This window comes from Macaca fascicularis, chromosome 9 (assembly GCF_037993035.2).
Source record: "Macaca fascicularis isolate 582-1 chromosome 9, T2T-MFA8v1.1".
Taxonomy (NCBI): Eukaryota; Metazoa; Chordata; class Mammalia; order Primates; family Cercopithecidae; genus Macaca; species Macaca fascicularis.
Window position 1 is genome coordinate 76,191,843 of NC_088383.1, and position 24,981 is coordinate 76,216,823.

The following is a 24,981-nucleotide window of genomic DNA, read 5'->3' on the forward strand; positions in this document are numbered from 1 at the left end:
AAAAATGCTCACCTTTAAGACCGCAAGCAGGGCCTGTCTGGGGAAGCAGATGACTTATCATCGCCTTTTGAGATAAGGAATAGGTCTGCGGGGAGGAGTGTGTGAGAATCAAAGGTGAGTTCCCTGTGTGCGTGGTCGGCCGTCAACTCCTAGCTAGTCCAAGCTTAGGGCCTGCGCATTTGCCCTCCCGGGTCAGAGCCCAATGCCGAAGGAATAGAGCCAGCGCCGGCGGCAGCCACGTGGCCCAGACTCTGATCCCCCACTGTCATCGCAGAGGCTGGGCCCGAGGGGCGGGACTCGGGAGTGCGGAGTGCGCCTGCGCACGGGGTTGGCCCGGCGGGGGTGGGAACGCTAGCGGAGCCGCGTTAAAGGCGCTCCCCGCCCCGCCCACCGGTCCAGTACTCGTAGTGCGCAGGCGCGGGGCTCTCTGCTTGTCTGTCGGCGCCGCGTGCGGGCTGGTGGCTCTGTGGCAGCTGCGGCGGCTGGACTCCGGCACCATGAGCGGCTTCAGTACCGAGGAGCGCGCCGCTCCCTTCTCCCTGGAGTACCGAGTATTCCTCAGTGAGTGTCTGCGGCCCCCGGCCCCTCCGCGCCGGTCCGCCCATTCATTCCCGGGCCTCGCCTCCCCGGGAGGGTGCGGCCCGCGTTCGGCCCCAAGTCTCCGACGCGTTGTGGGGCCTGGCCGGCCCTCACATTGCACACTTGCCGCCGCCGGTCGGGGCAGCGGGGGTCGCCTCCGGCCATCCCTCCCCGCTGAACGGCGATGGTCCCTTTCTCACGCCACGGGGTACCCGAACCTGGGCCCAGCTAGTTTTGCATGTGTCCGACTCGGACAGGGTCTGATGGGAAAAGGAAATCACAGACCCACTCTAGAAAGGTGCCTGGAGGTAGCATAATGCCCGTAAGAGGATTGCTCAGTTTGGAGGGACGGCGACTCCGAGGGGGGGCAGTGACTTCCTAAAGACCTTAATTCCGCCGCCGTAGCTCAGATTATGGGCGCTGAGCGGAGCCAAGTCCACCCCCTCATTTTACAGAAGGGGAAACTGAGGCCCGGATCGGGAGCCTCTGTGAAGGCGCTGGACCGGTCCTCCGGGGTCCCGGTAGCGCTCCTGCCTCTCCGCCGCCTGTGTTCCCTCAGCGCCGATGCTGGGAATCCTTATGAAACAGAAAGCTGTTCCTCTCAAATCAAACAGATGACGTCAATCTGGAAGAATGACTGAGAAAGTGCCAAGTTTTTTACCTTTGCAGGATTCGGCGTCTAGGGGGTACCTACCCCGGGTCCTGCACCTAGGGCTGCACGGGGAAACCGGGAGGCTGCAGGCTGGCGCCCTCCACGCTCCTTAGGGCACCACCTTTTTTTTGGCCTTGTAGGTGGAGGAAATCTACTTGGGGTTTTTCTTTATCCTCTTACTCCCCCCACCCCCAGCTACTAGGAGTAGATTATGGGCGATAACGGAGGCGTTCGTAAATGTGTCACCACAAGCGCTTCTATTTTAATCTCTTTACAGTTTTATTTGGAAGGAAATGGGCAGGTACCTCGAACTCTGAGTTGGTGTATGAAGGACCGGGAAGCGGGGAGTAGAGGGGACGAATGGGAATAGGCATTGAAGGAACAAAGCTCCTAGCAAAAAGTAGCCTGGTGCGGGAGGAAAAGGAAAGTGAACCGTAAAGCAAACATCTAGCTGAAGGTTAACTATCAGAAAAATCCAGGAAGCGTGAGAACTACCCACCCCTCCCCATTTTATTTAATTTTGCAATTAAGCAACAAGGGCAGTGCAGTGACTTTTGACTAATAATTCATGGAACTGTTTTTCTGGAAATAGTGTTGGCTCCAGAATTTCTCTGTAGGAAGGGCTTACAGAGGTGACTGGTTTGAAGGTGAGGGGTGGATCTTCAAGCTGTATATGCAGAATAAATACACTGCTTTTACTTAGGTTATTTGCAATTAATATTTTCTCTCTATATATATAATATATATGTTATATATATCTTCCGTTATGGGAGACCAAAGCTACTTCTAGAATTTGGCACTAGCTGAAGTAACTGTTTTTGTCGAGTGGAACTCTCTGGAACTTAAGAAATACTAATAATTAGAACCCACTATATAGTTATCAAATTTTAAGTGCTTTATCCTTCCTTAATATAAATAAACTTTTTTTTAGCTTTGTAATATTACATTTGTCAGTTTCTCTAAAACTGATAGAGGACTGGACAGACTGCAAAGTCACAATTGACCCTAAAAGGACTTTTATGTTTTATTGTTTGTGTTTTGAAACAGAGTCTTGATCTGTTGCCCAGACTGGAGTGCAGTGGTACTCTGCAACTTCAGCCTCCCGGGTTCAAGTGATTCTCCTGCCTCAGCCTCCCGAGTAGCTGGGATTACAGGCACTTGCCACCACGCCCGGCTAATTTTTGTATTTTTAGTAGAGACAGGGTTTCACCATATTGGTCAGGCTGGTCTTGAACTCCTGACCTCATGATCCGCCCACCTTGGCCTCCCAAAGTGCTGGGATTACAGGCGTGAGCCACTGCGCCCAGCTTAGTGTGAGAATAATATCTTGGTTTAAAAATGTGTACTGGTGGAACACATCCGAGCTTAAGATGGTGGGGTCAGCTTCACATTCTCAGGAACTCTCCTTCTCTGGGCCAGGGAATTAACCCGAGCAGGCATGGTGGCCTCAGCTTTCACCTCATCAGCAGTGACCGGTGTGGCCAAAGTGGCCAGGGTGGCCTCTAGCCGTGCCGTAGTCTTACCCCTGGCGAGGATTGCTACAGTCGTGATTGGAGGAGTTGTGGCCGTGGAGGCTGTGCCCATGGTGCTCAGCGCCATGGGCTTCACTGCGACGGGAATCACCTCGTCCTCCATAGCAGCCAAGATGATGTCCACAGTGGCCATTGCCAATGGGGGTGGAGTTGCCCCGGGCAGCCTTGTGGCTACTCTGCAGTCACTGGGAGCAACTGGACTCTCCGGGTTGACCAAATTCATCCTGGGCTCCACTGGGTCTGCCATTGTGGCTGGCATTGCGAGGTTCTACTAGCTCCCTGCCCCTCGCCCTGCAGAGAAGAGAACCGTGCCAGGGGAGAAGGCACCCAGCCATCCTGACCCAGTGAAGAGCCAACTATCCCAAATATACCTGGGGTGAAATATATCAGATTCTGCACGCCCAGAGGAAAATAAGAAATAAAGATGAATTGCTGCAAAAAAAAAAAAAAATGTGTATTGGTTGGGTGCAGTGGCTCACCCCCGTAATTCCGGCCCTTTGGGAGGCCGAGGTGGACAGACTGCTTTGAGCTCAGGAGTTGGAGACCAGCCTGGGGAACATGGCAACACGACCTCCCTACAAAAGATACAAAAATTATGCAGGCATAGTGGCTCATGCCTGTAGTTCCAGCTACTCCAGCTACTCAGGAGGCTGAGGCTGGAGGATCACTTGAGCCTTCAAGAGGGAAGCAGAGGTAGCAGTGAGCCAAGATCACACCATTGTACACCCTCCTGGGTGACAGAGTAAGAGACCCTGTCTCAGGAAAAAAAAATGTGTACTATGTGCATTTAGCACTACAATTAATTACAGTAATAACTTTTTCTAATTTATTTTGCAGAAAATGAGAAAGGACAATATATATCTCCATTTCATGATATTCCAATTTATGCAGATAAGGTAAGGCATCCTTGTCTTTTGGACACAGTCTGTTTACTCAGATCAACTAGTTCTACATATGAATTTTCTTACATGTCTCTCAACAAGTGCTTAAAATGCCTCGCTGTGCTGTGAGTTAAAGGTCGGTTGATTAGACTGGGCGTGGTGGCTCATTCCTATAATCCCAGCACTTTGGGAGGCTTAGGCGGGTAGAGGCCAGAAGTTCAAGAACAGCCTATCAACATGGTGAAACCCTGTCTCTACAAAAAATACAAAAATTAGCCAGGCGTGGTGGCATGTACCTGTAGTCTCAGCTACTTGGAAGGCTGAGGTGAGAGGATCGTTTGTGCCTGGGAGGCAGAGGTTGCAGTGAGCCGAGATGCCACCACTGTACTCCAGCTGGGTGACAGAGTGAGACCCTGTCTCAAAAAAAAGACCATTGACTAAATAAGAAGTTAGTCTTAAAACTAGATTATTTAGTTAAAGAAGCAAATATAACTTGGGGAACGAGAGGAGGCATAAAAGCAAAAGTATTTAATCTGTCTTGGTTAAAAAAAAAAAAAAAAAAAAGAAAAAATTACATTAGTCCTTTTTGTATGTGTATTTGGAACTAAAGTCGCAATACTTCATTACTGGTTCTAAAATAAACCAGGTAGCCAGCACAGAATTTTGACTGTGGGAACTTTATGAAATAGTAAAAATAAACTAGATTATTCAATGAGTATAGGAAAATTTAGTAATGGGCTAGTACAGTTAAGATTTGCACAGTTAAGATAGAGTTAATAAAGGTAGGCACACAGACTTCTAAAAGGAAATAGCTGTTCCTGTATATACCAGTGAAAAGAAACCTAACCGTAGCACAGATTGGTAGGTTTACCACAAATTGGTAAAAACCTTTACTTTTCTAGGGGGAAAAAAGTCTACAACTGTATACACCAGAATAGCTGAGTGTGGGGCGATTGTAATCTCACTTAGGAGGCTGTGCTGGGAGGACCACTTGAGCCCAGGAGTTTGAGACCAGACTGGGCAACATAGCAAGACCCTGTCTCAGGAAAATAAATAACAATAAAAATATATATCAAAATATTTATGATTCATGGGACTGCCCGTGACTCTTGGTTTTATTTTCGTTTTTGTCTTCTTATATTGTCTAATCTTTTTACAAAGAACATGTGTTATAAGTACAACTTTAAACATTTTTAAAAAACCCATCTCTTCTTAGCCTCCTTTCCAATGGAAGTAGTTTGTACTGTATTTAGCAACTTGGCACAAGGACAAATATCTTTTTCTACCTTTCAATTTTTTTCCTTCAGTACGGAAGTTTGATTCACATTGAGTACAAAGGTTTTTGAGTTGTAAGAATTACATAGGTTATTGACCTTCCTTAGCTAGATGTCAATACACAACACACGTGAACATCACTTTGCAATGCACGTCTAGAATAATAGTAATTTTGTTCTTGTGTGTGCTGTCTTACTGTTTTTCTGGGCGTGACTATTAGATAGAAATAGACAAATTCATTGCACTTCTACCAGGAAGTTTGCTGCAGTTCTGTACTGCCAGAAATTCCAAATTTTGCATTGCTTCCAAGGAGCCTTCCTGGGTAAGACTCCAATTGGAGGCAATGGAGCAAACAGCCCCAGGCCAATTATGTGCCACAAATACAGGAGGGACCTCTAATTGGCATGTGTTTTTCCTGTGGGAGTATCAGCATTGTATTTATTCAGAAACTTGAATTTGTTACATCTGATTTCCTGGGAGTTGATATAAACTGCAGAATCCTTCCCTCTTGAATTGGCCCCATTGGGTTGGCTTGAATTATCTGCTTGTTGTATTACAGTATGTATACCATACTGTAGCATCTCAGACCATTTTGAGCAATGAAGAGGTATAAAATGATGACCCTAAGTTTATTGATAATACCCTGGCATACAGGTGTGCTACAGGAAGAAAACATTTTCTTGACATAGAGCTGTTTTCCCAGTGTTCATAATTGATTGTATTCCTACCAAGGACCAGAATGATCATAGATGTTTTGGTACCTACTCTTATTGCTGCTTCAAGTTACTCCAGAATAGGAAACAAGCTACATTTTGGTGTCCTGTTAAATGTGTTCACTTAGATTACTTAGGGACACTGAAGTCTTATAAGGGACTGGTTGTGTCTATAAAGTGGATTACTCAAATGAAGACTCTGCCCTTGGCCTGCCCTGTCCCAGCTCAAAAGCACAGGCTTTTATGACTCTGGATTTTACCAGTGGTCTAGACCTCAGTGGACCTTGGGCAGGAGCCTTCCTGTCTGACAGGCCGGAAAGAATTCTTTTGTTTTGTTTTTAAGGAAGTTACTTGTTTAAAACACAAATAAAGGTGTGGTAGACATCATTTTGGATTATAGCCTTTAAAAAAAAATCTGATTAACTTGATTCGTTAGAGTGTGATTTTCTTTCTTTTTTATAAAAAAATCCATTGTGATTAATTTTACATGAATACATTCTTATGAGCTTGGCCTTGGACTTTGTTCCTAATGTGGTCAGTCGTCTGAGGGATGATAATGGGGGAATGTTGATCAAGTGAGCATGTACCTTTAACATGGCTCAGCCAGCTCCACTAAGGAAAAATGTCCAAGGACTCATATCCATATCAGACCTTTTTTTTTTTTTTTTTGAGACAGGGTCTCACTTTGTCACCTAGGCTGGAGTGCAGTGGCATGATCGTGGCTTACTGCAGCTTATACCTCCCAGGCACAAGTGATTCTCCTGCCCCAGCCTCCTGAATAACTGGGACCACAGGCACATACCACCACGCCCAGCTAATTTTTCTATTTTTTTGTAGAGATGGGGTTTCCCTATGTTGCCCAGGCTGGTCTCAAACTCCTGGTTTAAGCGATCTGCCCACCTTAGCCTCCAAAAGTGCTGGGGTTGCAGGCGTGAGCCACTGTGCCCAACCCATATCTGGACCTTTTAATGTGGCTATTCAGTTCGGCATATGCCGTTAGGTAATCAGTCCAGCCAGTTCTGGAAAATCTTTTGACTCGGGTACCCTGCTTTGATTATTACCAAATCCAGTGGGTAGAGAAGGTAAAGGCAAGGGCTCACTGGATATTTTTAAATTGCAGGGATGTCCTTTGCTCTGGATCAATTTTAGGATCAAATATAAAAGCACCTATAGCTCAGAGTATCTTCTAACATAAAACTTCTGAGATACCAGAAATTTTCCAAAACATGGTAATAAACAGTATGAAACACTGGGTAGATAAAAGCTTTCTGTTAATCTTAAAGTGCTCAAATATCATGACCTGATTTTTTAGTTTTGGAAATCAGATATTTTTCTATTCCGTATCTTAAACTTTCATGTTAAATTCTAATTCTGACAATGTAGGGTTCTGTTTTTTTCAGGTGATTGTTGGGAGCATATAGAAGCATGTATAAATATGGAATATGTGTTTCTTTTTTTCCCTTCTGAAAGAAAGTCAAGCCTCTAATCAAACAGATTGATGCTTCAGAAACTTAAAAGAATATTATCTACAATTTGGCATAAATGCATTTTTTCTTGGGAATGTTTCCATGGTCAAAATTGTTAGTCATTGCAAAACAGAAAAGTTTGACAACTGGAAATGCAGACCCTTGTGCTTGATATTATAAAGACATTAAAATAAACAGATTATGCTTAGAATATCTGTTTTCAAAATGTAGTCATCATAAAGCTTATCTGAAAAGAAAAAATAGCAAAAATAGCAGCTTTTTCTTTCCTCCCCCCTTTTTTTTTTAAAGACAGGGTCTCACTTTGTTACCCAGGCTGAAATGCAGTGGTGTGATCTTGGCTCACTACAGCCTCCACCTCCTGGGCTCGAGCAATCCTCCCACCTCAACCTCCTGGGTAGCTGGGACTACAGGTGCGCACCACTGTACCTGGCTAGTTTTTTTGTATTGGTAGAGACAGACTTTCGCTGGTCCCGAACTCCTGAGCTCAAACAATCCACCCACCTCAGCTCCCAAAGTGCGGGATTACAGGCATGAGCTACCACACCCAGCCAGCAGCTTATTCTTAATTATGACATGACAAATTAAGTTATTGCTCTACGTAGGTACATATGGTAGTGTGTAGTAGCAAATACAGGCATTTATTTGAGCTGCAATGAGTAGAAGATCTATGTAACTGGAAAACAAATGAGTATTTCTAAAAGTTTTGTGTGTATGTGTTTTAATTTCTTTAATAAGTTAATGATCTCCCTTGGAATCTTAACACAATTTTTTGAGCAAATGTTTTTTGGGTTGGTGTAAGTCATGTCTTTCTTTACTAAGTCACAATTCTAAGTGAATAAGGGGCACAACAGTGTGAACTTCGGTCATCGTGTTTCTTTCTGATAGCTTCTCAAATAGACTTCTGTCACTGTTGATGAAATATTTCAGGTATCCATATACTTTTAACAAATTAGAGTATATCCTTCTAGAATCATATTACCAACTTTACAGCCAGAACAGAGTTAAGAGCCATTGTCATTTGGTGAGCAGTGAATAAGGTAAAGTATTGTTGGAAATGATGAAATCTGGTATACCTTTTCGAAAGCATCTTTATGGGGATGGAACATTTTCTTTTAACTATATGAGTTCTTCTGATAGGGATTTTATACTCCAAAACTAATCTAGAAGTTAAAAAAAAAAAAAAAAAAAAAAAAAAAAGGAAAGCTTGGTTTGGATTAGCTTCTTGCTGTATGTTTATTCTCTAGATAAATTTAGAAGAAAATTCTCTCCACCGCTACTGTTTTTTCTCCAAATTTTATTGCAAAACAATAAAGATTTAAAAACGGGGGGTAGACTAGGTGCCGTGACTCATGCCCATAATTCTAGCATTCTGGGGAGCCTAGGTGGATGAATTGCTTGAGCTCAGGAGTTCAAGACCAGCCTCAGCAACATGGTGAAACCCTATCTTTACCCAAAAAAAAGAAAAAAAAAAAGTTTAGTTGGGTGTGGTGGCAGGTGCCTGTGGTCCAGGAGGGCTGAGGTAGGAGGATCACTTGAGCCCTGGAGACGCAGGTTGCAGTGAGCTGAGATCGTGCCACTGCACTTCAGCCTGGGTGACAGGTGAGACTCTGTCTCAAAATAAATAAATAAATAAGAGTGATGGTACCAGAGGGTGATTTTTGTGTTTCTTTCTAAGCCTGGTATTTACTAGATTTCTGAAGTTATCTAGAGAAACACACAATGAGTCAACTTGAAAATGCTAATGTCAGCCACTTGGTGTAATTCTGTAGTATAGTTCATCGAATTTACCAAATCCAGGGTTAGAAATAAGTCTCAATGCCGGGCATGGTGGCTCACGCCTGTAACCCCAACAGTTTGAGAGGCCGAGGTGGGCGGATCACCTGAGGTCGGGAGTTTGAGACCAGCTTGACCAACATGGAGGAATCCCGTCTCTACTAAAAATACACAAATTAGCTGGGTGTGGTGGTGCATGCCTGTAATCCTAGCTGCTCAGGAGCTGAGGCAGGAGAATCGCTTGAACCCAGGAAACTGAGGTTGCGGTGAGCCAAGATTGCACCATTGCATTCCAGCCTGGGCAACAAGAGCGAAACTCTATCTCAAAAAATGAAATAAAATAAATAGATAAGAAATAAGTCTCAATAAGGACACATTGAACTTAACTGCTAAGATTTAAAGATGAGATGTAATTAAATTAAGAGCATGTTCCCTATATATGTACTTAACTGCGTTAGTAATACCAGCCTACCAAATGGCCATAGCCTGGTCATTAGTAAATGACTTGTCAGACTACTGACTTGGTCCACAAGACTCTAACCAGTTTGGAGATGAGACTGGCCCTCACTATATTACTGTAATTAATATTCCTGTTTAATTAGTGAAGTTATAAGCCTAACCAAGATATAGGAGATATTTCTTCTATTCCTGAAACATTTTTATTTTAAATCTTTTTGATTAATGGAGTGATACAATGTAGACTTGTTGAGTTGCCAATTTCCTTAGAATCTGGACATCTTTAACATTTTGTTGTAACGTCTTGACTACTTGATAAAATGATTATAAATCTGGGAAGTAAAATAGACTTTTATTTTTTTGTAGAGACAAGGTCTATGTTGCTCAGGCTGGTCTTGAACTCCTGGCCTCAAGCGATCCTCCTGCCTCAGCCTCCCAAAGTGCTGGGTTTACAGGCACAAGCCACCATACCTGGCCTGAAATAGATAGTTATATTTCTGACTTTGGGAAGTCAGAGGTAAAGTTATAGTTTGCCTTTTCCCGTATCCGCCACTGGTTTATCAGCAAGGTAATTATTGGGTTTATCAAAATCATCCCTTTAGGGAGACTTAACTTCCTTCTTTTCTGAAGCTGTTAACAGAGCTGAGAGCTCTGATGCCAGACCAATGACTGAGACTCCAAAGCATGGTAGGATTGGAGGATGCATTCTGGGAAGTCCTAACAATGGGGGTAACAAGATAGTAAATCCAAGATCCAGCTAAGTAACAGTTGAAACAGTTGGGATTAAAGAAGAAGGAATGAATTTGTAACTGAGTAGTACTAAATTTCTTAAAATCGCTATTTTTTAAGTGCATGAATATTGGAATCATTAAAACGCATAAAAACAGTACAGTTTTATAGCAACTCCGTTGCTATAAAATTCATTGAATTTCTCATATCAGTTGCCCTGAAAAATCCTAAATATCACTGTTGTTCACCTAGTGGCAACTCTGAATTATTAGCCAGGATGTCTATAAGAAAGTTGTTCTTTAGTAGTAATTCCTGCTAAAGTATGTGGGACACCCTCTCCTTATAAGTACAGAGTTGGGCAGGATGGCTTGCACCTGTAATTCCAGCTACTAGGGGGGCATAGACGGGAAGATCGCTTGAGGCTAGGAATTAGAGACCAGCCCGCTCAACATATCCTGACTTCATCTCCAAAAACATAATTAAAAAACAATTAGCCAGGTGTGGTGGTGCACACCTGTAGGCCCAGCTACTCAGGAGGCTGAGGCAGGAGGATTGCTTGAGACCAGGAGTTGGAGGCTGTAGTGAGCTATGATTGCATCACTGTACTCCAGTCTGGGTGACAGAGTGAGACCTTGTCTCTCTCTCTCTTTTAAAATTTTTTTTTTTAAGAGACAGGTCTTGCTATGTTGGTCAGGTTGGTCTTGAACTCTTGGCCTCAAGCAGTCCTCCTGCCTCTGCCTCCCAGAGTGCTAGGATTATAGGCATGAGTTGCCACGCCTGGCTGAGACAAGTATTACTACAGCATCTACATGAATTTGAAAGTGTGCTAAACATTGATTTTTACAGATGAGTCACTCACCCCAAGCTGTAGCATGAGGCCTACAAGCTGGAGTACCTGATTTAGCAGGCGAGAATTCTACCCCTGAACCACCACCAAGGCTACCAGCAGGAAGTATCTGATTTGGAAATCCAACGCTTTGGGAGTTAAAATAACTTTTATTTTGTTCATTGCTAGTCTTCAGAGCCTGGAAAAGTACCTGGCACATCCTGGTGGTCCACAAAAAATATTTGTTGAAAAAAATCAATGAATTGACTCTGGCTTTTGCAGGTACTCCCTGCTGTTTTTGCCCAGCTAATTTCTTCTTCTTCTTCTTTTTTTTTTTTTCTTTTGAGATGGAGTCTTGCTCTGTTGCCCAGGCTGGAGTGCAGTGGTGTGATCTCGGTTCACTGCAACCTTTGCCTCCCAGGTTCACGCTGTTGTCCTGCCTCAGCCTCCCGAGTAGCTGAGACTACGGCGCCCGCCACTACGCCCGGCTAATTTTTTTGCATTTTTAGTAGAGATGGGTTTTCACCATGTTAGCCAGGATGGTCTCGATCTCCTGACCACATGATCCGCCCACCTTGGCCTCCCAAAGTGCTGGGTATAATCCCACCTATAATGGGTATAATCACACCTATAATGGTGTGAGCCACCACGCCCGGCCTCACCCAGCTATATTTCTAAAAAGCACCAGACCTTCAGGCTTTTGTTCGCTGTAGAATTCTCTCACCATTTTCTGAAGGATGTTTTCTTCCTTGTTATTTTTTTCCTTCCCATTAATTATGTAGATTTATGTTATTAGGTAATACTGTTTTGAGAGTCTACACATATTTGTCATTTAATGCTATTAAAGTGTTCAATATAGTTTCTAAACTTTGAATTAGTTATTTCAGCTCTATTTGCTATATCTTTCTTGAAGCAATGTATTCATTTGGTGGCTTTCTTTTTTTTTTTTTTTTTTTTTTTGAGAGGGAGTTTGGCTCTTGTTGCCCAAGGTGGAGTACAATGGGGCGATCTCGGCTCACTGCAACCTCCGCCTCCCAGGTTCAAGCAATTCTCCTGCCTCAGCCTTCCCAAGTAACTGGGATTCCAGGAATGCCTCATTATGACCGGCTAGTTTTTATATTTTTAGTAGAGACAGAGTTTCTTCATGTTGGTCAGGCTGGTCTTGAACTCCGTATCTCAGGTGATCCACTCGCCTCGGCCTTCCAAAGTGCTGGGATTACAGGCGTGAGCCACAGCGCCTGGCCTGGTGGCGTTTTAACAAAATTAACAGCTAATCTTGGCGAGCTCTTCAGTTGATCTTTCATGTCATAACAGCTCCATCTTGTGAATCTTTAGGGTACTGCTACTGAAAACCGAAGGCCCTGACTTTTCTTTTCACGGACCTACAGATCTCATTTTTACGCCTGAGAAGTGGACAAAACTCTTGAAAACTTAGTGGGCAAGGTGAAATGTAGTCAAAGATTGGTTCTGAGGTTTTCTACCCAGGATGAACAATCAGGGTTACATTTTCTAAACCATCTAGTTATTTTAGAGGGATACAGGGATAGAGCAGTTTCTTCAGTCCTAGATTTAAGTAATATCTCCATTCTTTTGGTTTTTATGTTGTACTGGGTAGGTGAGGTGTCAGGAGGCTTGGTGCAGAAACCCATGGATGCTTTAGTCTTCCATGGTTTCAGCAGGAACTTAAAATGACAGAAGTTTTACACTTTTGAATTGAAATCAGTGTAGTTTTTCTGCTTGGTACCAGCAAGGTAATTATTAACTTGGAACCTTTGACTTATTCCCTTGTGGCTTATCAGTTCCCATGTTTTGATGGAAAGTAGCAAAGAAGTAATTCTAAAGAGTGATGTAACCAAGTGATTTTCATTTTAAGTTAAGTTCTTAAAATGTACTTTACCAGTCTGGGTAACATGGCAAAACTCCATCTCTACCAAAAAAAAATTTATATATATATATATATCTATCTTTTATCTATCTATCTATCTTAGCTGGATGTCGTGGTGTGCACCTGTAGCTCCAGCTACTCAGGAGGCTGAGATGGGAAGATTGCTTGAGCCAGGGTGGTTGAGGCTTCAGTGAGTCAAGCTCATGCCACTGCACTCCAGCCTGGGTGGCAGAGTGAGACCCTGTCTCAAAAAAAAAAAAAAAAAAGAACATTTTATAAGCAGGACTGCAGGCCAGGTGCGGTGGCTCACACCTATAATCCCAGCACTTTGGGAGGCCAAGGCAGGTAGATCACCTGAGGTCAGGAGTTTGAGACCAGCCTGCCAACATGGTGAAATTCCATCTCTACTAAAAATACAAAAATAAGCCCAGTGTAGTGGCACGCCCCTGTGTAATCCCAGCTACTTGGGAGGCTGAGACAGGAGAATCACTTGAACCCAGGAGGTGGAGGTTGCAGTGAGCCAAGATTATGCCACTGCGCTCCAGCCTGGGTGACAGAAAACAGTTATTACAGATTTAGCTTCATCTGTGCCCTTTGTAGAGGCTGAAAACTGAAAAACTGCAGTTAAAGTTCTATTCCTTGAAAAAAAAAAATAGTATTCTGAATAATTAAAGCTCAAGTTTAAATAACCTATGCCATATTTAACTCCAGTGTGCAAAATGGGTTGGCAAAGTATGGTTTGTTTTTCATTATGTTTTTAAACTGCACATCTGAGAATTTACTCCCTGAATATATCCATTTTATAGTAGTCAATTTAAGGCTATAAGCCAATTACAATAGAACTATCATTGATTAAAATATTTTTAGAGCATATTCTCTTATCTTCAAAGTCAAAGACCTTTTGAGGGGGTCTTTATTTCTAAAAACAGCCAAATTGGGAGAATAATATGGATAATGAAGCTGATGAGTTTTGTTTGATGCTAAAACTAAAGTATGACCAAGTAATTAGGCTGACGGAGGTTCGCCTTATAAACTAAAGTATGATCAAGTAATTAGGCTGACTTGGGGTTTGTCTTATAAACCATCTCTGAAATGGAGGCTCTGAAAACATTTTGAGTAATTGCAGTGTCTCTGAAGGAAATAACACTGGCCTTTGGAGAGTGTTTTGAAGATGGTCTTCTTCAGAGATACAGGTTCTGTTATGTTTATTTAAGAACTGTTTCCTTCCTAGGAACATTCTTTCCACTGTCAATTTTTATTCTGAAACACTTAAAGCATACAGAAAAGTTAAAAGATTTATATAGTAAGTGTGGGCGAGATGGCTCACACCTGTGATCCCAGCACTTTGGGAGGTAGAGGCAGGAGGATCACTTGAGGCCAGGAGTTTGAGACCAGCCTTGGCAACATAGTAAGAGCTTGTCTCTACAAAAAATTTAGAAGTAAATAAAAATTAAGAAGAACTATACAGTAAGCAATCATATACTGACCACCTTGATTCTATAATGAATATTTTCCTATAATTGCATTATTTCTTCATCCATCATTCTCTTTTTTTTTTTGATGCATTTTGTTGAAAATCCAATTGACTTCAAAGATCTGATACAATGAACAGTTTGACTTTGGAAGAAATAGTGCATGCTCCCTTAAAGAACAAATTGGCTCCTGTGACCATCTCACTTTCTCTGTTTTTTCAGGATGTGTTCCACATGGTAGTTGAAGTGCCACGCTGGTCTAATGCAAAAATGGAGGTAATATTTCACTTTACATTTGAGTGAGACTTAGGATATTGGTTTTGATCGAGTCACACTGACTTGATCAAGGATGAACCATCTGAACTCCAAGGTTTTTCTCCATCTGGTCCCAGTCTGTTTTCTAGTTGTATCTCCCATTGCCAGCAGTCTTCCCTTTGGGCTCCAGCTAAACTCAGCTGTTTACAAATATGCCCCAAACTTTTCTTCCCAACATCTTTGCTTCCGATGTTCCCAAAACCTAGAACTACTTTTTCTCCTCTTACTCTCTGTAAGCCCATCACTGACCCCTCTTTAGTCACCCCAGCCACAGATACTCTCATTGGAATTTCAGTTGCATGGTGTTAGTTTCTTTCTGACGATACCTACCATCATTGCCTTTTTGTTATGGATATTTATAACATTTTATACCACATACTTTTTTACAGTAATCACATTTTTTGTGTGTAATAAATACCCGAGTATTTGAATAATTTTAAATTCTGTAAAGGAAAATAAAATTGGATAGTATTTATTTTGCCCTTTTAATAAAAATTACAATATTTTTATTACTCAAACATTAGAATTTATTCCAGGTAATTTTAGTCTTTGCTTTCTAGAATTAGTAAATGTTCTTCTTCCCTTCTTGATAGTTCCTTTATACCTCACATAACCTTTCCACTTAGTGGCTGATTATGGAAGCACCTTAGTTCAATTATAAAATTGTTAGGGATAGAATATCATTAAAGTGGAATTAGGGAACATAGATACCATAATTCATTTCCTCAGATCCTTATTTGAATAGTATTTCACATCCAAATATGCAACGATTTGAAATTTTTTATTTCAGATTGCTACAAAGGACCCTTTAAACCCCATTAAACAAGATGTGAAAAAAGGAAAACTTCGCTATGTTGCGAATTTGTTCCCGTACAAAGGATATATCTGGAACTATGGTGCCATCCCTCAGGTATGTCTTCATGCAACTGCTGACAATGTACTTTTTAACTTACTAAATATTAACTTACTGCTATTCGTAAAAAAGATTTGAATACCTGTGGAGAGTTTTTTCTATGGTAGATTTTAAAAACATAAGAAGGGATAATTAACTCATTTGAATGCTTCCTTAAATAACTTATTTTCAAGATAAACTGAAAGGTAAATATTTACAATGTTTAAATTCAGATTTGAACATTTATTCTTTTCTGAAATATTTTTTCTTTTTTGGACTGGTTGTAAGCTATATAAATTCTCTACAGACCAAGTTGCAAGTCTATTCAGTCAAGAAAGAGTGTATGGTAGTAGTCAAAAGCACTGATTTTTGGCACCAGACAGACTAGAGTTCAAATCCCAAGATGGCCACTTCCTAGCTTATCTAACTTGCCTCACTTTCTTTCGCCTTGAGACGTTAATATTGCCTCCCTGAGCTATTCACAGTATGTAGGTGGTATGGTTATTTCAAAAAATAAAGCCTTAACACCTGCACATACAAGCTCTCATAACTGCTGACTTTTATGTTTAGAGTCTTGATTCCCTCTTCTTCAGGTCAAGCTCTTTGTGGTAAAGTAATGAGGGGATCCTGTTTTCTTAAATAGTCAACCCTTTGAGAAGGGTTGTTTACCAATTTATTCCTGGCACAATGTCAGTATGTAGCAGGTTCTTATTTAATATTTGAGTGAAGAATCACTAGGATCTTGTCTATAATGAGTAAATGACATCTATTTAATTCTGGTTTGGCTAGGCCAGTGCTGTGGCACTTAAAATTTAATGCTGAGACACTAAATAAACATTCAGTTGAATTTGTTGATAAATGGTTTGTTTTTATTAACAATGAAGTCTGTTAAATGGAACCTACTATGAAACAACCTATAAGATAGTAGAACATAGGTCTGAGCCATCTGGCTTGTTAGGTAAGCACAAAGTCATTTGTTTGTCTTAATTACAGTGTTTCACCTTATACTTTAATTGATTTTTGTTGTTGTTGTTGTTGTTGTTGTTTTTGAGACGGAGTCTCACACTGTTGCCCGGACTGGAGTGCGGTGGCGCAATCTTGGCTCACTGCAACCTCTGCCTCCCAGTTTCAAGCGATTCTCTTGCCCCAGCCTCCTGAGTAGCTGGGATTACAGGCACCCGCCACCACGCCCAGCTAATTTTTTGTATTTTTATTAGAGGTAGGGTTTCACTATATTGGCCAGACTGGTCTCAAACTCCTGACCTTTTCATCTGCCTGCCTCGGCCTCCCAAAGTGCTGGGATTACAGGCATGAGCCACCACACCCGGCCTCAATGGATTTATTAATAGTATTCAGCCTTGATATATCATCCTTGTAGGAGAACATTGCTGAAATACTATTCTGTGGGTTGGATTTTGCTTTCTTAATGTTGGATTTGTTAGATGTGGTCTTCCTTTATCACCCTTCTCATTTATCTTTTGCCTTTACTCCAGCTGAGTAGCCAAAAAATCCAAGTAATGTGTTCCAGTTGGAGGCAAAAAGAACCAATAGCAACAGCTACATTTTAAACCTAACATCCTGGCTAGCACAGGCTATCAGTGTTTTTGTGAGATGTTCTGCAAGGACTCTGGCTTACAATTTAGGAAGGAAAGAAAACCAGTCATGTAAAGTTCTGAAAAATTCTGATTAAATGTTTCAGTCTTGACTCCTGGTCAGTGATGATACTTTTAACATCAGAACGTAACCTTTTGGCTGGGTGTGGTGGCTCATACCTGTAATCCCAGCACTTTGGGAGGCCAAGGTGGGAGGATCACCTGAGGTCAGGAGTTTAAGACCAGTCTGGCCAACATGGTGAAACCCCATCTCTACTAAAAATACAAAAATTAGCCAGGTGTGGTGGTGTGTGCCTGTAATCCCAGCGACTCAGGAGGCTGAGACAGGAGAATTGCTTGAACATGAGAGGCAGAGGTTGCAGGGAGCCAAGATTGTGCCACTGCACTCCACCCAGTCTGAGCGACAGAGCAAGACTCTGTCTCAAAAAAGAAAAAGAACATAACCTTTCCATCTTACTATTCTTGCCTACCTACTTCTGTTTTGGGAATTTATTATAAAGAAAATCTAAGACCAGGTACAGTGGCTTATGCCTGTAATCCCATACTTTGGGACACCAAGGTGGGAGTATCACTCGAGCCCAGGAGTTTGAGACAAGCCTGGGCAACATAGTGAGACCCTGTCTCTACCAAAAAAAAAAAAAAAAGAAAGAAAAGAAAAGAAAACACACACACACACATTTTTGTGTGTTTTATTTTCTGGTTTTTTTTTTTTTTTTTTTTTTTTTTTGAGATGGAGCCTCGCTCTGTTGCCCAGGCTGGAGTGCAGTGGCATGATCTAGGCTCACTGCAACCGCTGCTTCCTGGGTTCAAGCGATTCTCCTGCCACAGCCTTCCAAGTAGCTGGTATTACAGGCATGCACCACCACGCCTGGCTAATTTTTATATTTTTAGTGTATACAGGGTTTCACTGTATTGGCTAGGCTGGTCTCGAACTCCTGACCTCAGGTGATCCACTTGCCTCAGCCTCCCCAGCCTAAAACCACACATCTTTAAAGTAAACATTTCGGTCTATATTTGTGTTTTCCCTGTTGTCTCAGTTATTAAGTAGTTGGCTTTTGCTTGTTTAAAATAGGATCATTATCTGTTTTAAAGCTTAAATTTAGCATTATATGTGTAGTAGGAGCTACAACATTTAATTGAAACTATTGTGCGTAGTTAAGATTCTTACATGTGAATAAAGAACTAAAACAATGAGATAAAAAATAGCTGAAGAGTCATAGGATGTTATCTATTATTCTCAACATGATCCATTTTGTCCATATGTATAGGAACGATATACACTAAGTATTATTTTTTTCAGACTTGGGAAGACCCAGGGCACAATGATAAACATACTGGCTGTTGTGGTGACAATGACCCAATTGATGTGTGTGAAATTGGAAGCAAGGTAATGAAATGTGACGTTTTTTTCTTTAGTGTTGAGAGATTAATGAAGTATACCAAATTTCATACTTTAAAAAATACTGTGAATAAAATGGATGAATATTAGTGAAATAATGATGTCTCTTTGGTATTAAAGGCTTCTCTTGCATTTTAAGCATTTGTATATTATAATTTGTACATTTAAACCTAGTCTGGAAGAAAAACGTGTCTGTGTATGTGTGATTGAACATATATCTGGAAAAACTGGACGTGTTCTGCATTGCTTTAGAAGATGGATAATTAGTCAATAGGTGAAAGGTACCAGGAGGGAAATTCCCTCTCAATCCATGGCAAACCTTGCCTAACGATTTAGAGTGATCAGTAAATTGACCCAAACCAAATAACCTCTTGAGTTGGAGATTCATGGTAGTAATTCCTCCATCAAGGAGGGTTGTTCTAAGATTCTGATTATAGTTATTTCTTTATGTCTCTCTCAGGCTCAGAGAAATAGTAAACAACTAAAAACAAAGTTTTCATTTTGTTTTTTAAGTCATAAACTTTTTAAGTCATTGTATGACTTGCTTAACTCAATGACTTTTATAAAATAAAAGGTAAAGCATATTAAGATACATATTTGAGACTATGGAGGACTTATTCTTCAGTATAATCAATGATAGTGCAAAAAACATTGATTACCCTGAGCTATGTACTGGTTTCCCTATGACCTAGAAGAAAATAGGACCTATAAGTCCTGTTTTCAACTTCAATAGGACTGATGAAACATTTACTTACCTAGGTTTTTAAAATTTGCTTAAAGAAACAGTCTCCAGGTAAATTCACAAGAACTTGGCCTCTTTCTTACTTCCTGTTAGCCAAGTAAAACCGTCTTCTAGAGTTTCATTCTGTAATGTTGTCCTGACTTTGTCTATTGACTCAGGTATGTGCAAGAGGTGAAATAATTGGCGTGAAAGTTCTAGGCATATTGGCTATGATTGATGAAGGGGAAACCGACTGGAAAGTCATTGCCATTAATGTGGATGATCCTGATGCAGCCAACTATAATGGTAAGAAAATTTGAAGAGTCTGAAGTCTTTCTAATTAATTCATAAACACCACCAAACTTAACCTGTAATGACAGAATTGTAAGCCCATTACTTCAAACTATTAAAGGATGGAGGAACAAAGCACTGTTCAAGCATTATTTCTATGACTACTTGTAATTAACTAAGTACACTTTCTCCTTCATTCCAGAACAGAAAAAATCTGGTAAGTTCTTACTGTTTCTCTGTCCTTTCCTTCCCCACATACCAGCACTCAGTTGCTATGTTTATTTATTTTAAAACATTTAATTGAGATATTCACATATCAAAGAGTCACCACTGTAAAATGCACAATTCAGTGGTTTTTAGTATATTCACTAAGTTGTACAACCATCACCACTGTCTAACTGCAGAACATTTCATCAGCCCAAAAGGAAATCCTGTGTCCATGGGCTATCACTCTCTGTCCCGCTTCCCTCAGTCCCAGGTGACTGCGGATCTATTTTGTGCCTATGGATTTGCCTATGCTGTCATTTCATGTAAATGGCATCATATAGGTGGCCTCTGTGTCTGGTTTATTTCACTTAGTGAAATAAGTGTTTTCAGAGTTCATCCATATTGTAGCATGTATCAGCACTTCATTCCCCCCCCCCTTTTTTTTTTGGTGCTAAAATTTACATAACATAAAATTCACCATTTTAATGAAAGTGTACACTTCAGTGGCATTTCATTCATTCACAAGGTTGTGCAGCCATCACCACTAGTTCAAGTCATTCCCTATTCCCTCCTCCTCTCCAGGCCCTGGCAACCACTAATCTGCTTTTTGTCTTTATGGAGTTGCCTATTCTACCTATTCTAGGTATCTCATACATGGACTGGTACAATATGTGGATTTTTTTTGTTGTTGTTTCTGGTTTCATTCACTTAGTATAATGTTTTCTAGGTTCATCCATATGGCATATTGTAGCATCTGTCAGTACTCCTTTTTATGGTTGAATATTATTCCATTGTGTGGATATACTACATTTTGTTTATCCATTCATCAGTTGATGGACGTTTGGGTTGTTTTGACTGTGTAATGCTGCCATGAACATTCCTGTACAAGTTTTTGTGTGGACTTATGTTTTTATTCTTGGGTACATACATAGGAGTTGCCAAAGCTAGAACAATTTGAGCAAGAAAATAAAGTAGTATTTTAATATAACCTGGAACATAAAATAAATATCCATGAGTCTCTACTGACATAAATAAATGATTGAATAAATAAACAAATGAGGAAGAATAGATAAATCTCAAAGCAGAAGAATTCCAAATAATTTATGTAGATACTCCCTTCTCAAGGAGGTCCTTAATTGTGAGCTGTGCATGGTGACTTCCTTCCAACGAGTACAATGTGGGTAAGGGACAGGAGAGAATGACTTTACAGCACAGAAACTTGACAAACACTGCCTCAGCCAGGTGATGGAGGTCAATGTCAGCAGTGATAAGAGTCACCTTGAGAGCATGTTCCCTCAAAATGATGTGATGTATATTTGCATCTGTGTTAATTCATTGAAGAAGGACTGGAAGAATGCCAATCCTTTAACGTTTTGTTTCAATTTTGAAAGGTGAGAGTGCATTCACACCATCTGTTCACTAACTTGGTGGTGCGGCTCTGTTCTGTAGGTCGGTGCCTGCATTTCCAATGTACTTCTTATACAAGAGAACTTGGCATGCTGTGGCCATGATTAGTGAAGCCAAGCCCGTCACTCTGTCAGCACTCATTTACTAAGGCATTATTTCCCTGCAGTTCAGGTTATTAGAACCGTGAAAACTTTCTTGGGGTGGCTGGTCCCATGGTGCAAGTAGTATGCAGCTTTCCCTAATGTCAACCTAAGGCAGTATCTATTGTCCATCCTGTAGCTTGCCCCTGTGCATCTCTTCCATTTGCTGTCCCTGGGTTGCATGCGTATAACAAAATGTTAAACTTCAGTGTTTTCCTGAGTTCTGTGAATCATTTTAGCAAATTAGGGAACTTAGGGAGAGGATTGTGAAAACCCCCAATTTATAGCTGATCAGTCAGAAGTACAGGAGGCATCTGAAGTGGGGCAGTCTTATGAGACTGGGCCCCTAACCTTTGAGATCTGATGCTAACTCCAGGTAGATAGTGTCAGAATCACACTGAATTACTGAGCACCCAGTTGGTTTCTGAATAAATGGAGAATTGGTTTCTGGTATTGGAAAACATCAACATTTGCATGTTGGATTTCTGGATTTCCAAATTATTTCTGTATCAGGTGACACATTTTATGTAAATTATAAGTTCTTTGAAATTTACTAGTGCTTAAACATTGCCCAGTGCATTCTGTAAAGTTTCCGTACTTTTAGTGATACTATGATAATAGAATGCATGCTATTCTTTACGCAGATTATAAATTGGATTGAATTATAAATCGGCCGGGCGCAGTGACTCATGTCTGTAATCCCAGCACTTTGGGAGGCCGAGGCAGGTGGATCATGAGGTCAGGAGATCAAGACCATCCTGGCTAACACGGTGAAACCCCATCTCTGCTAAAAATACAAAAAAACTAGCCAGGCATGTTGGTGGGCACCTGTGGTCCCAGTTACTCAGGAGGCTGAGGCAGGAGATGGCGTGAACCCAGGAGGCGGAGCTTGCAGTGAGCCGAGATCCAGCCTGGGAGACAGAGTGAGACTCCATCTCAAAAAAATAAATAAATTGGATTGAAGCAATGTTATCTTATACAAATATAAATAAGCTTTTGTTGTTGTCAAATGTATTTCTCTTCCTCATAATACTTTTCCTAACTGACTTTTTAGCATGTGTATCTCTGTTTGCTTGCATTGTGCAGGAGTTTGTTATTTAAAGTGCAGTTTGATGACATTGAGGCTAGCCATTGTTGATGGCTACACAGAAACTTAAAGTTTTTTAAGCAGTACACTTTTCTGTCAGCCAGAACTAAAGTATTGTTATATATAGTGCCTGTACTATCCAGCAAAGTCTAGTCACATTTAATACATAACCCAACAATGGATATCAATCTAATCTATTTTTCTTATCTTTTAGTACGTAATAGTGTTGTGATTCTCTGACATATAGCCTCTGCCTCTGGACCAGGGATAGTACCTCAAGCCTGTAATCCCAGTGCTTTGGGAAGCCAAGGCAGGAGGATTGCTTGAGCCCAGGAGTTTGAGACCAGCCTGGGTAACATGACAAGACCCCATCTCTACAAAAAATTTAAAAATTAGCTAGGCATGTGCATGCTTATAGTCCCAGCTACTCAGGAGGCTGAGGTGAGAGGATCACCTGAGCTCTGGAGGTCAAGGCTGCAGTGAGCCTTGTTCGGGCCACTGCATTCCAGCCCGGGTGACAGAGAGAGACCCTGTCTCCAAAAAAAAAAAAAAAAAGATAACCTCTGTCTTTTTCAGTATCTTGTACACTTCTCATAGGAATTATCTACATTTGCCAAACTGGTTGTTTCATTATGTAGCCACCAGCTGTTGGCCCTTACCTAACAGAGATTACTATTGTACTGATTGTTCTCTGTACTTAATGTTAGAGATATTTGGAGACACTAGATGATTTCCTTTCAATGTATGGCTTCTCTTCTCAACAAGGGGCTTCGCTCCAACATTATCTTGAACTTCCATGATAAGTCATTCCACAGCTCTTTCAAAATAAGTACTTGGAATTTTTGTTGAATGTGTGATTATTTGTGCATCTTGAAATCTGCTTATTCTCTTTCTTTTTTAAAAAAATCATTGTCAGTGTCATCTTATGCTTCTTCTCTTCTTAGATATCAATGATGTCAAACGGCTGAAACCTGGCTACTTGGAAGCTACTGTGGACTGGTTTAGAAGGTATAAGGTTCCTGATGGAAAACCAGAAAACGAGTTTGCTTTTAATGCAGAATTTAAAGATAAGGTAATATGTCATTCAGAACTGTAGCTTTAGGCTCATTTCTATTGAGACTTATAATTTAACCATATTGTTACTATCTAAAGATTCATAAAACAGAAGTCTGGAAACATAACACAGTCTTGGTGTTTATTCACTTTAATATTCTCTTCCATTTTTAGAATAAGGAAATGATTCAAAAGAGACAAATTATCAGGCTTTGGGGAAATGTTGATAATAGGAAAAGAATACCTTTTTATCATTGTAATGCAAATCTCTTCAAATTATAGGACTTTGCAATTGATATTATTAAAAGCACTCATGACCATTGGAAAGCATTAGTGACTAAGAAAACGAATGGAAAAGGAATCAGTTGGTAAGTGTAAACACTTTGCATGTTTAACACACAAAGCAGACCAGCTTGCAGAAGAGGTTTTAATAATCATAAGACACTGTGCTGTTACTTTCACTTAGAAAAGAGATACAAGGTGGGGTGTGGTGGCTCACAACTGTCATTCCAGCACTTTGGGAAGCCAAGGTGGACGGATCGCTTGAGCCCAGGAGTTGAAGACCAGCCTGGACAACATGGAGAAACCCTATCTCTACAAAAAGTACAAAAATTAGCTGGGCATGGTGGTACACACCTGTAGTCCCAGCTACGTAGGAGGCTGAGTTGGGAGGATCACCTGAGCCTGGGGAGGTTGAAGCTGCAGTGAGCCGTGATCGTACCACTGTACTCCAGCCTGGGTGACAGAGTGAGACTCGGTCTCAAAAAAAAAAAAAAAAAGGAGAGAGAGAATATGAGAAAAGGCTAATGTACAGAAATAATTCTCCCAGAAATCTTCTATTCTGTGTCAGGATAATGTCCTATAAAATGAAAACACTGTCCTTCAAACAGAAGAAAAATGGAGAAGAGTTATATATATTTGTGTAAAATTGTACAATCCTAAGAGTTGGCATTTGGCTGGGTGCTGTGGCTCATTCCTGTAATTCCAGCACTTTAGGAGGCTGAGGCAGGAGGATCACTTGAACTCAGGAACTGGAGACTGTGGGGGCAACATAGTGAGACCTCATCTCTACTAAACATTAAAAAAAACTAGCCAGGCCTGGTGGCGCTTGCCTGTAGCAATGCTGAGGTGGGAAGATCACTTGAGCCTTGGAGATCAAGGCTGCAGTGAGCTGTGATTGCCTCACTGCACTTCAGCTGGGGCAACTGAGCAAGACCCTGTCTCAAAAGAAAAAAAAAAAAAAGGAAAAAGATTTGGCTTTTAAGTTAACTTCTCTATTTTTTGGTATCTTAACGATTTCTATGAAAATGGTCTTAATGTATGTTAAATAACAGGTAAGCAAAGTTTATTCATTTTTCATTTTGATGGAGTATTTCTTTGTTGTTGTTGCTGTTTGAGACAGAGTCTTGATCTTGTTGCCCGGGCTGGAGTACAATGGCACTATCTCAGCTCACTGCCACCTCCGCCTCCCGGATTCAATTGTTTCTCCTGCCTCGGCCTCCTGAGTAGCTGGTATTACAGGCGTGTGCCACCATTCCTGGCTAATTTTTGTATTTTTAGTAGAGACGGGGTTTTGCCATGTTAACCAGGCTAGTC

General features: G+C 41.1%; 2 protein-coding genes across 4 annotated transcripts in view; both read left to right on the forward strand.

Annotated features, from left to right (window-relative positions):
* The first annotated feature begins 429 nt into the window (after positions 1–429).
* PPA1 (inorganic pyrophosphatase 1) overlaps positions 430–24,981 on the forward strand; it is a 29,706-nt gene continuing 5,154 nt past the window's right edge. For 2 of the 3 annotated variants that reach the window (XM_045361066.2, XM_045361065.2), the window contains exons 1-8: positions 430–561; positions 3,601–3,659; positions 14,483–14,536; positions 15,366–15,485; positions 18,381–18,467; positions 19,380–19,506; positions 23,277–23,404; positions 23,668–23,753. In XM_045361066.2, coding sequence (XP_045217001.2) covers positions 498–561; positions 3,601–3,659; positions 14,483–14,536; positions 15,366–15,485; positions 18,381–18,467; positions 19,380–19,506; positions 23,277–23,404; positions 23,668–23,753 — 725 coding nt within the window. In that variant the 5' untranslated portion in view covers positions 430–497. Of the gene's footprint in view, positions 562–3,600; positions 3,660–11,835; positions 11,893–13,291; positions 14,537–15,365; positions 15,486–18,380; positions 18,468–19,379; positions 19,507–23,276; positions 23,405–23,667; positions 23,754–24,981 lie in introns of those variants that run through there. The other variant, XM_074001916.1, reaches the window with a different exon arrangement.
* On the forward strand, positions 2,599–3,214 carry LOC135965124 (interferon alpha-inducible protein 27, mitochondrial-like). The gene has a single exon (XM_065520967.2). It carries the CDS (start codon positions 2,670–2,672, stop codon positions 3,036–3,038), a length of 369 nt encoding a protein of 122 aa, XP_065377039.1. The 5' UTR covers positions 2,599–2,669; the 3' UTR covers positions 3,039–3,214.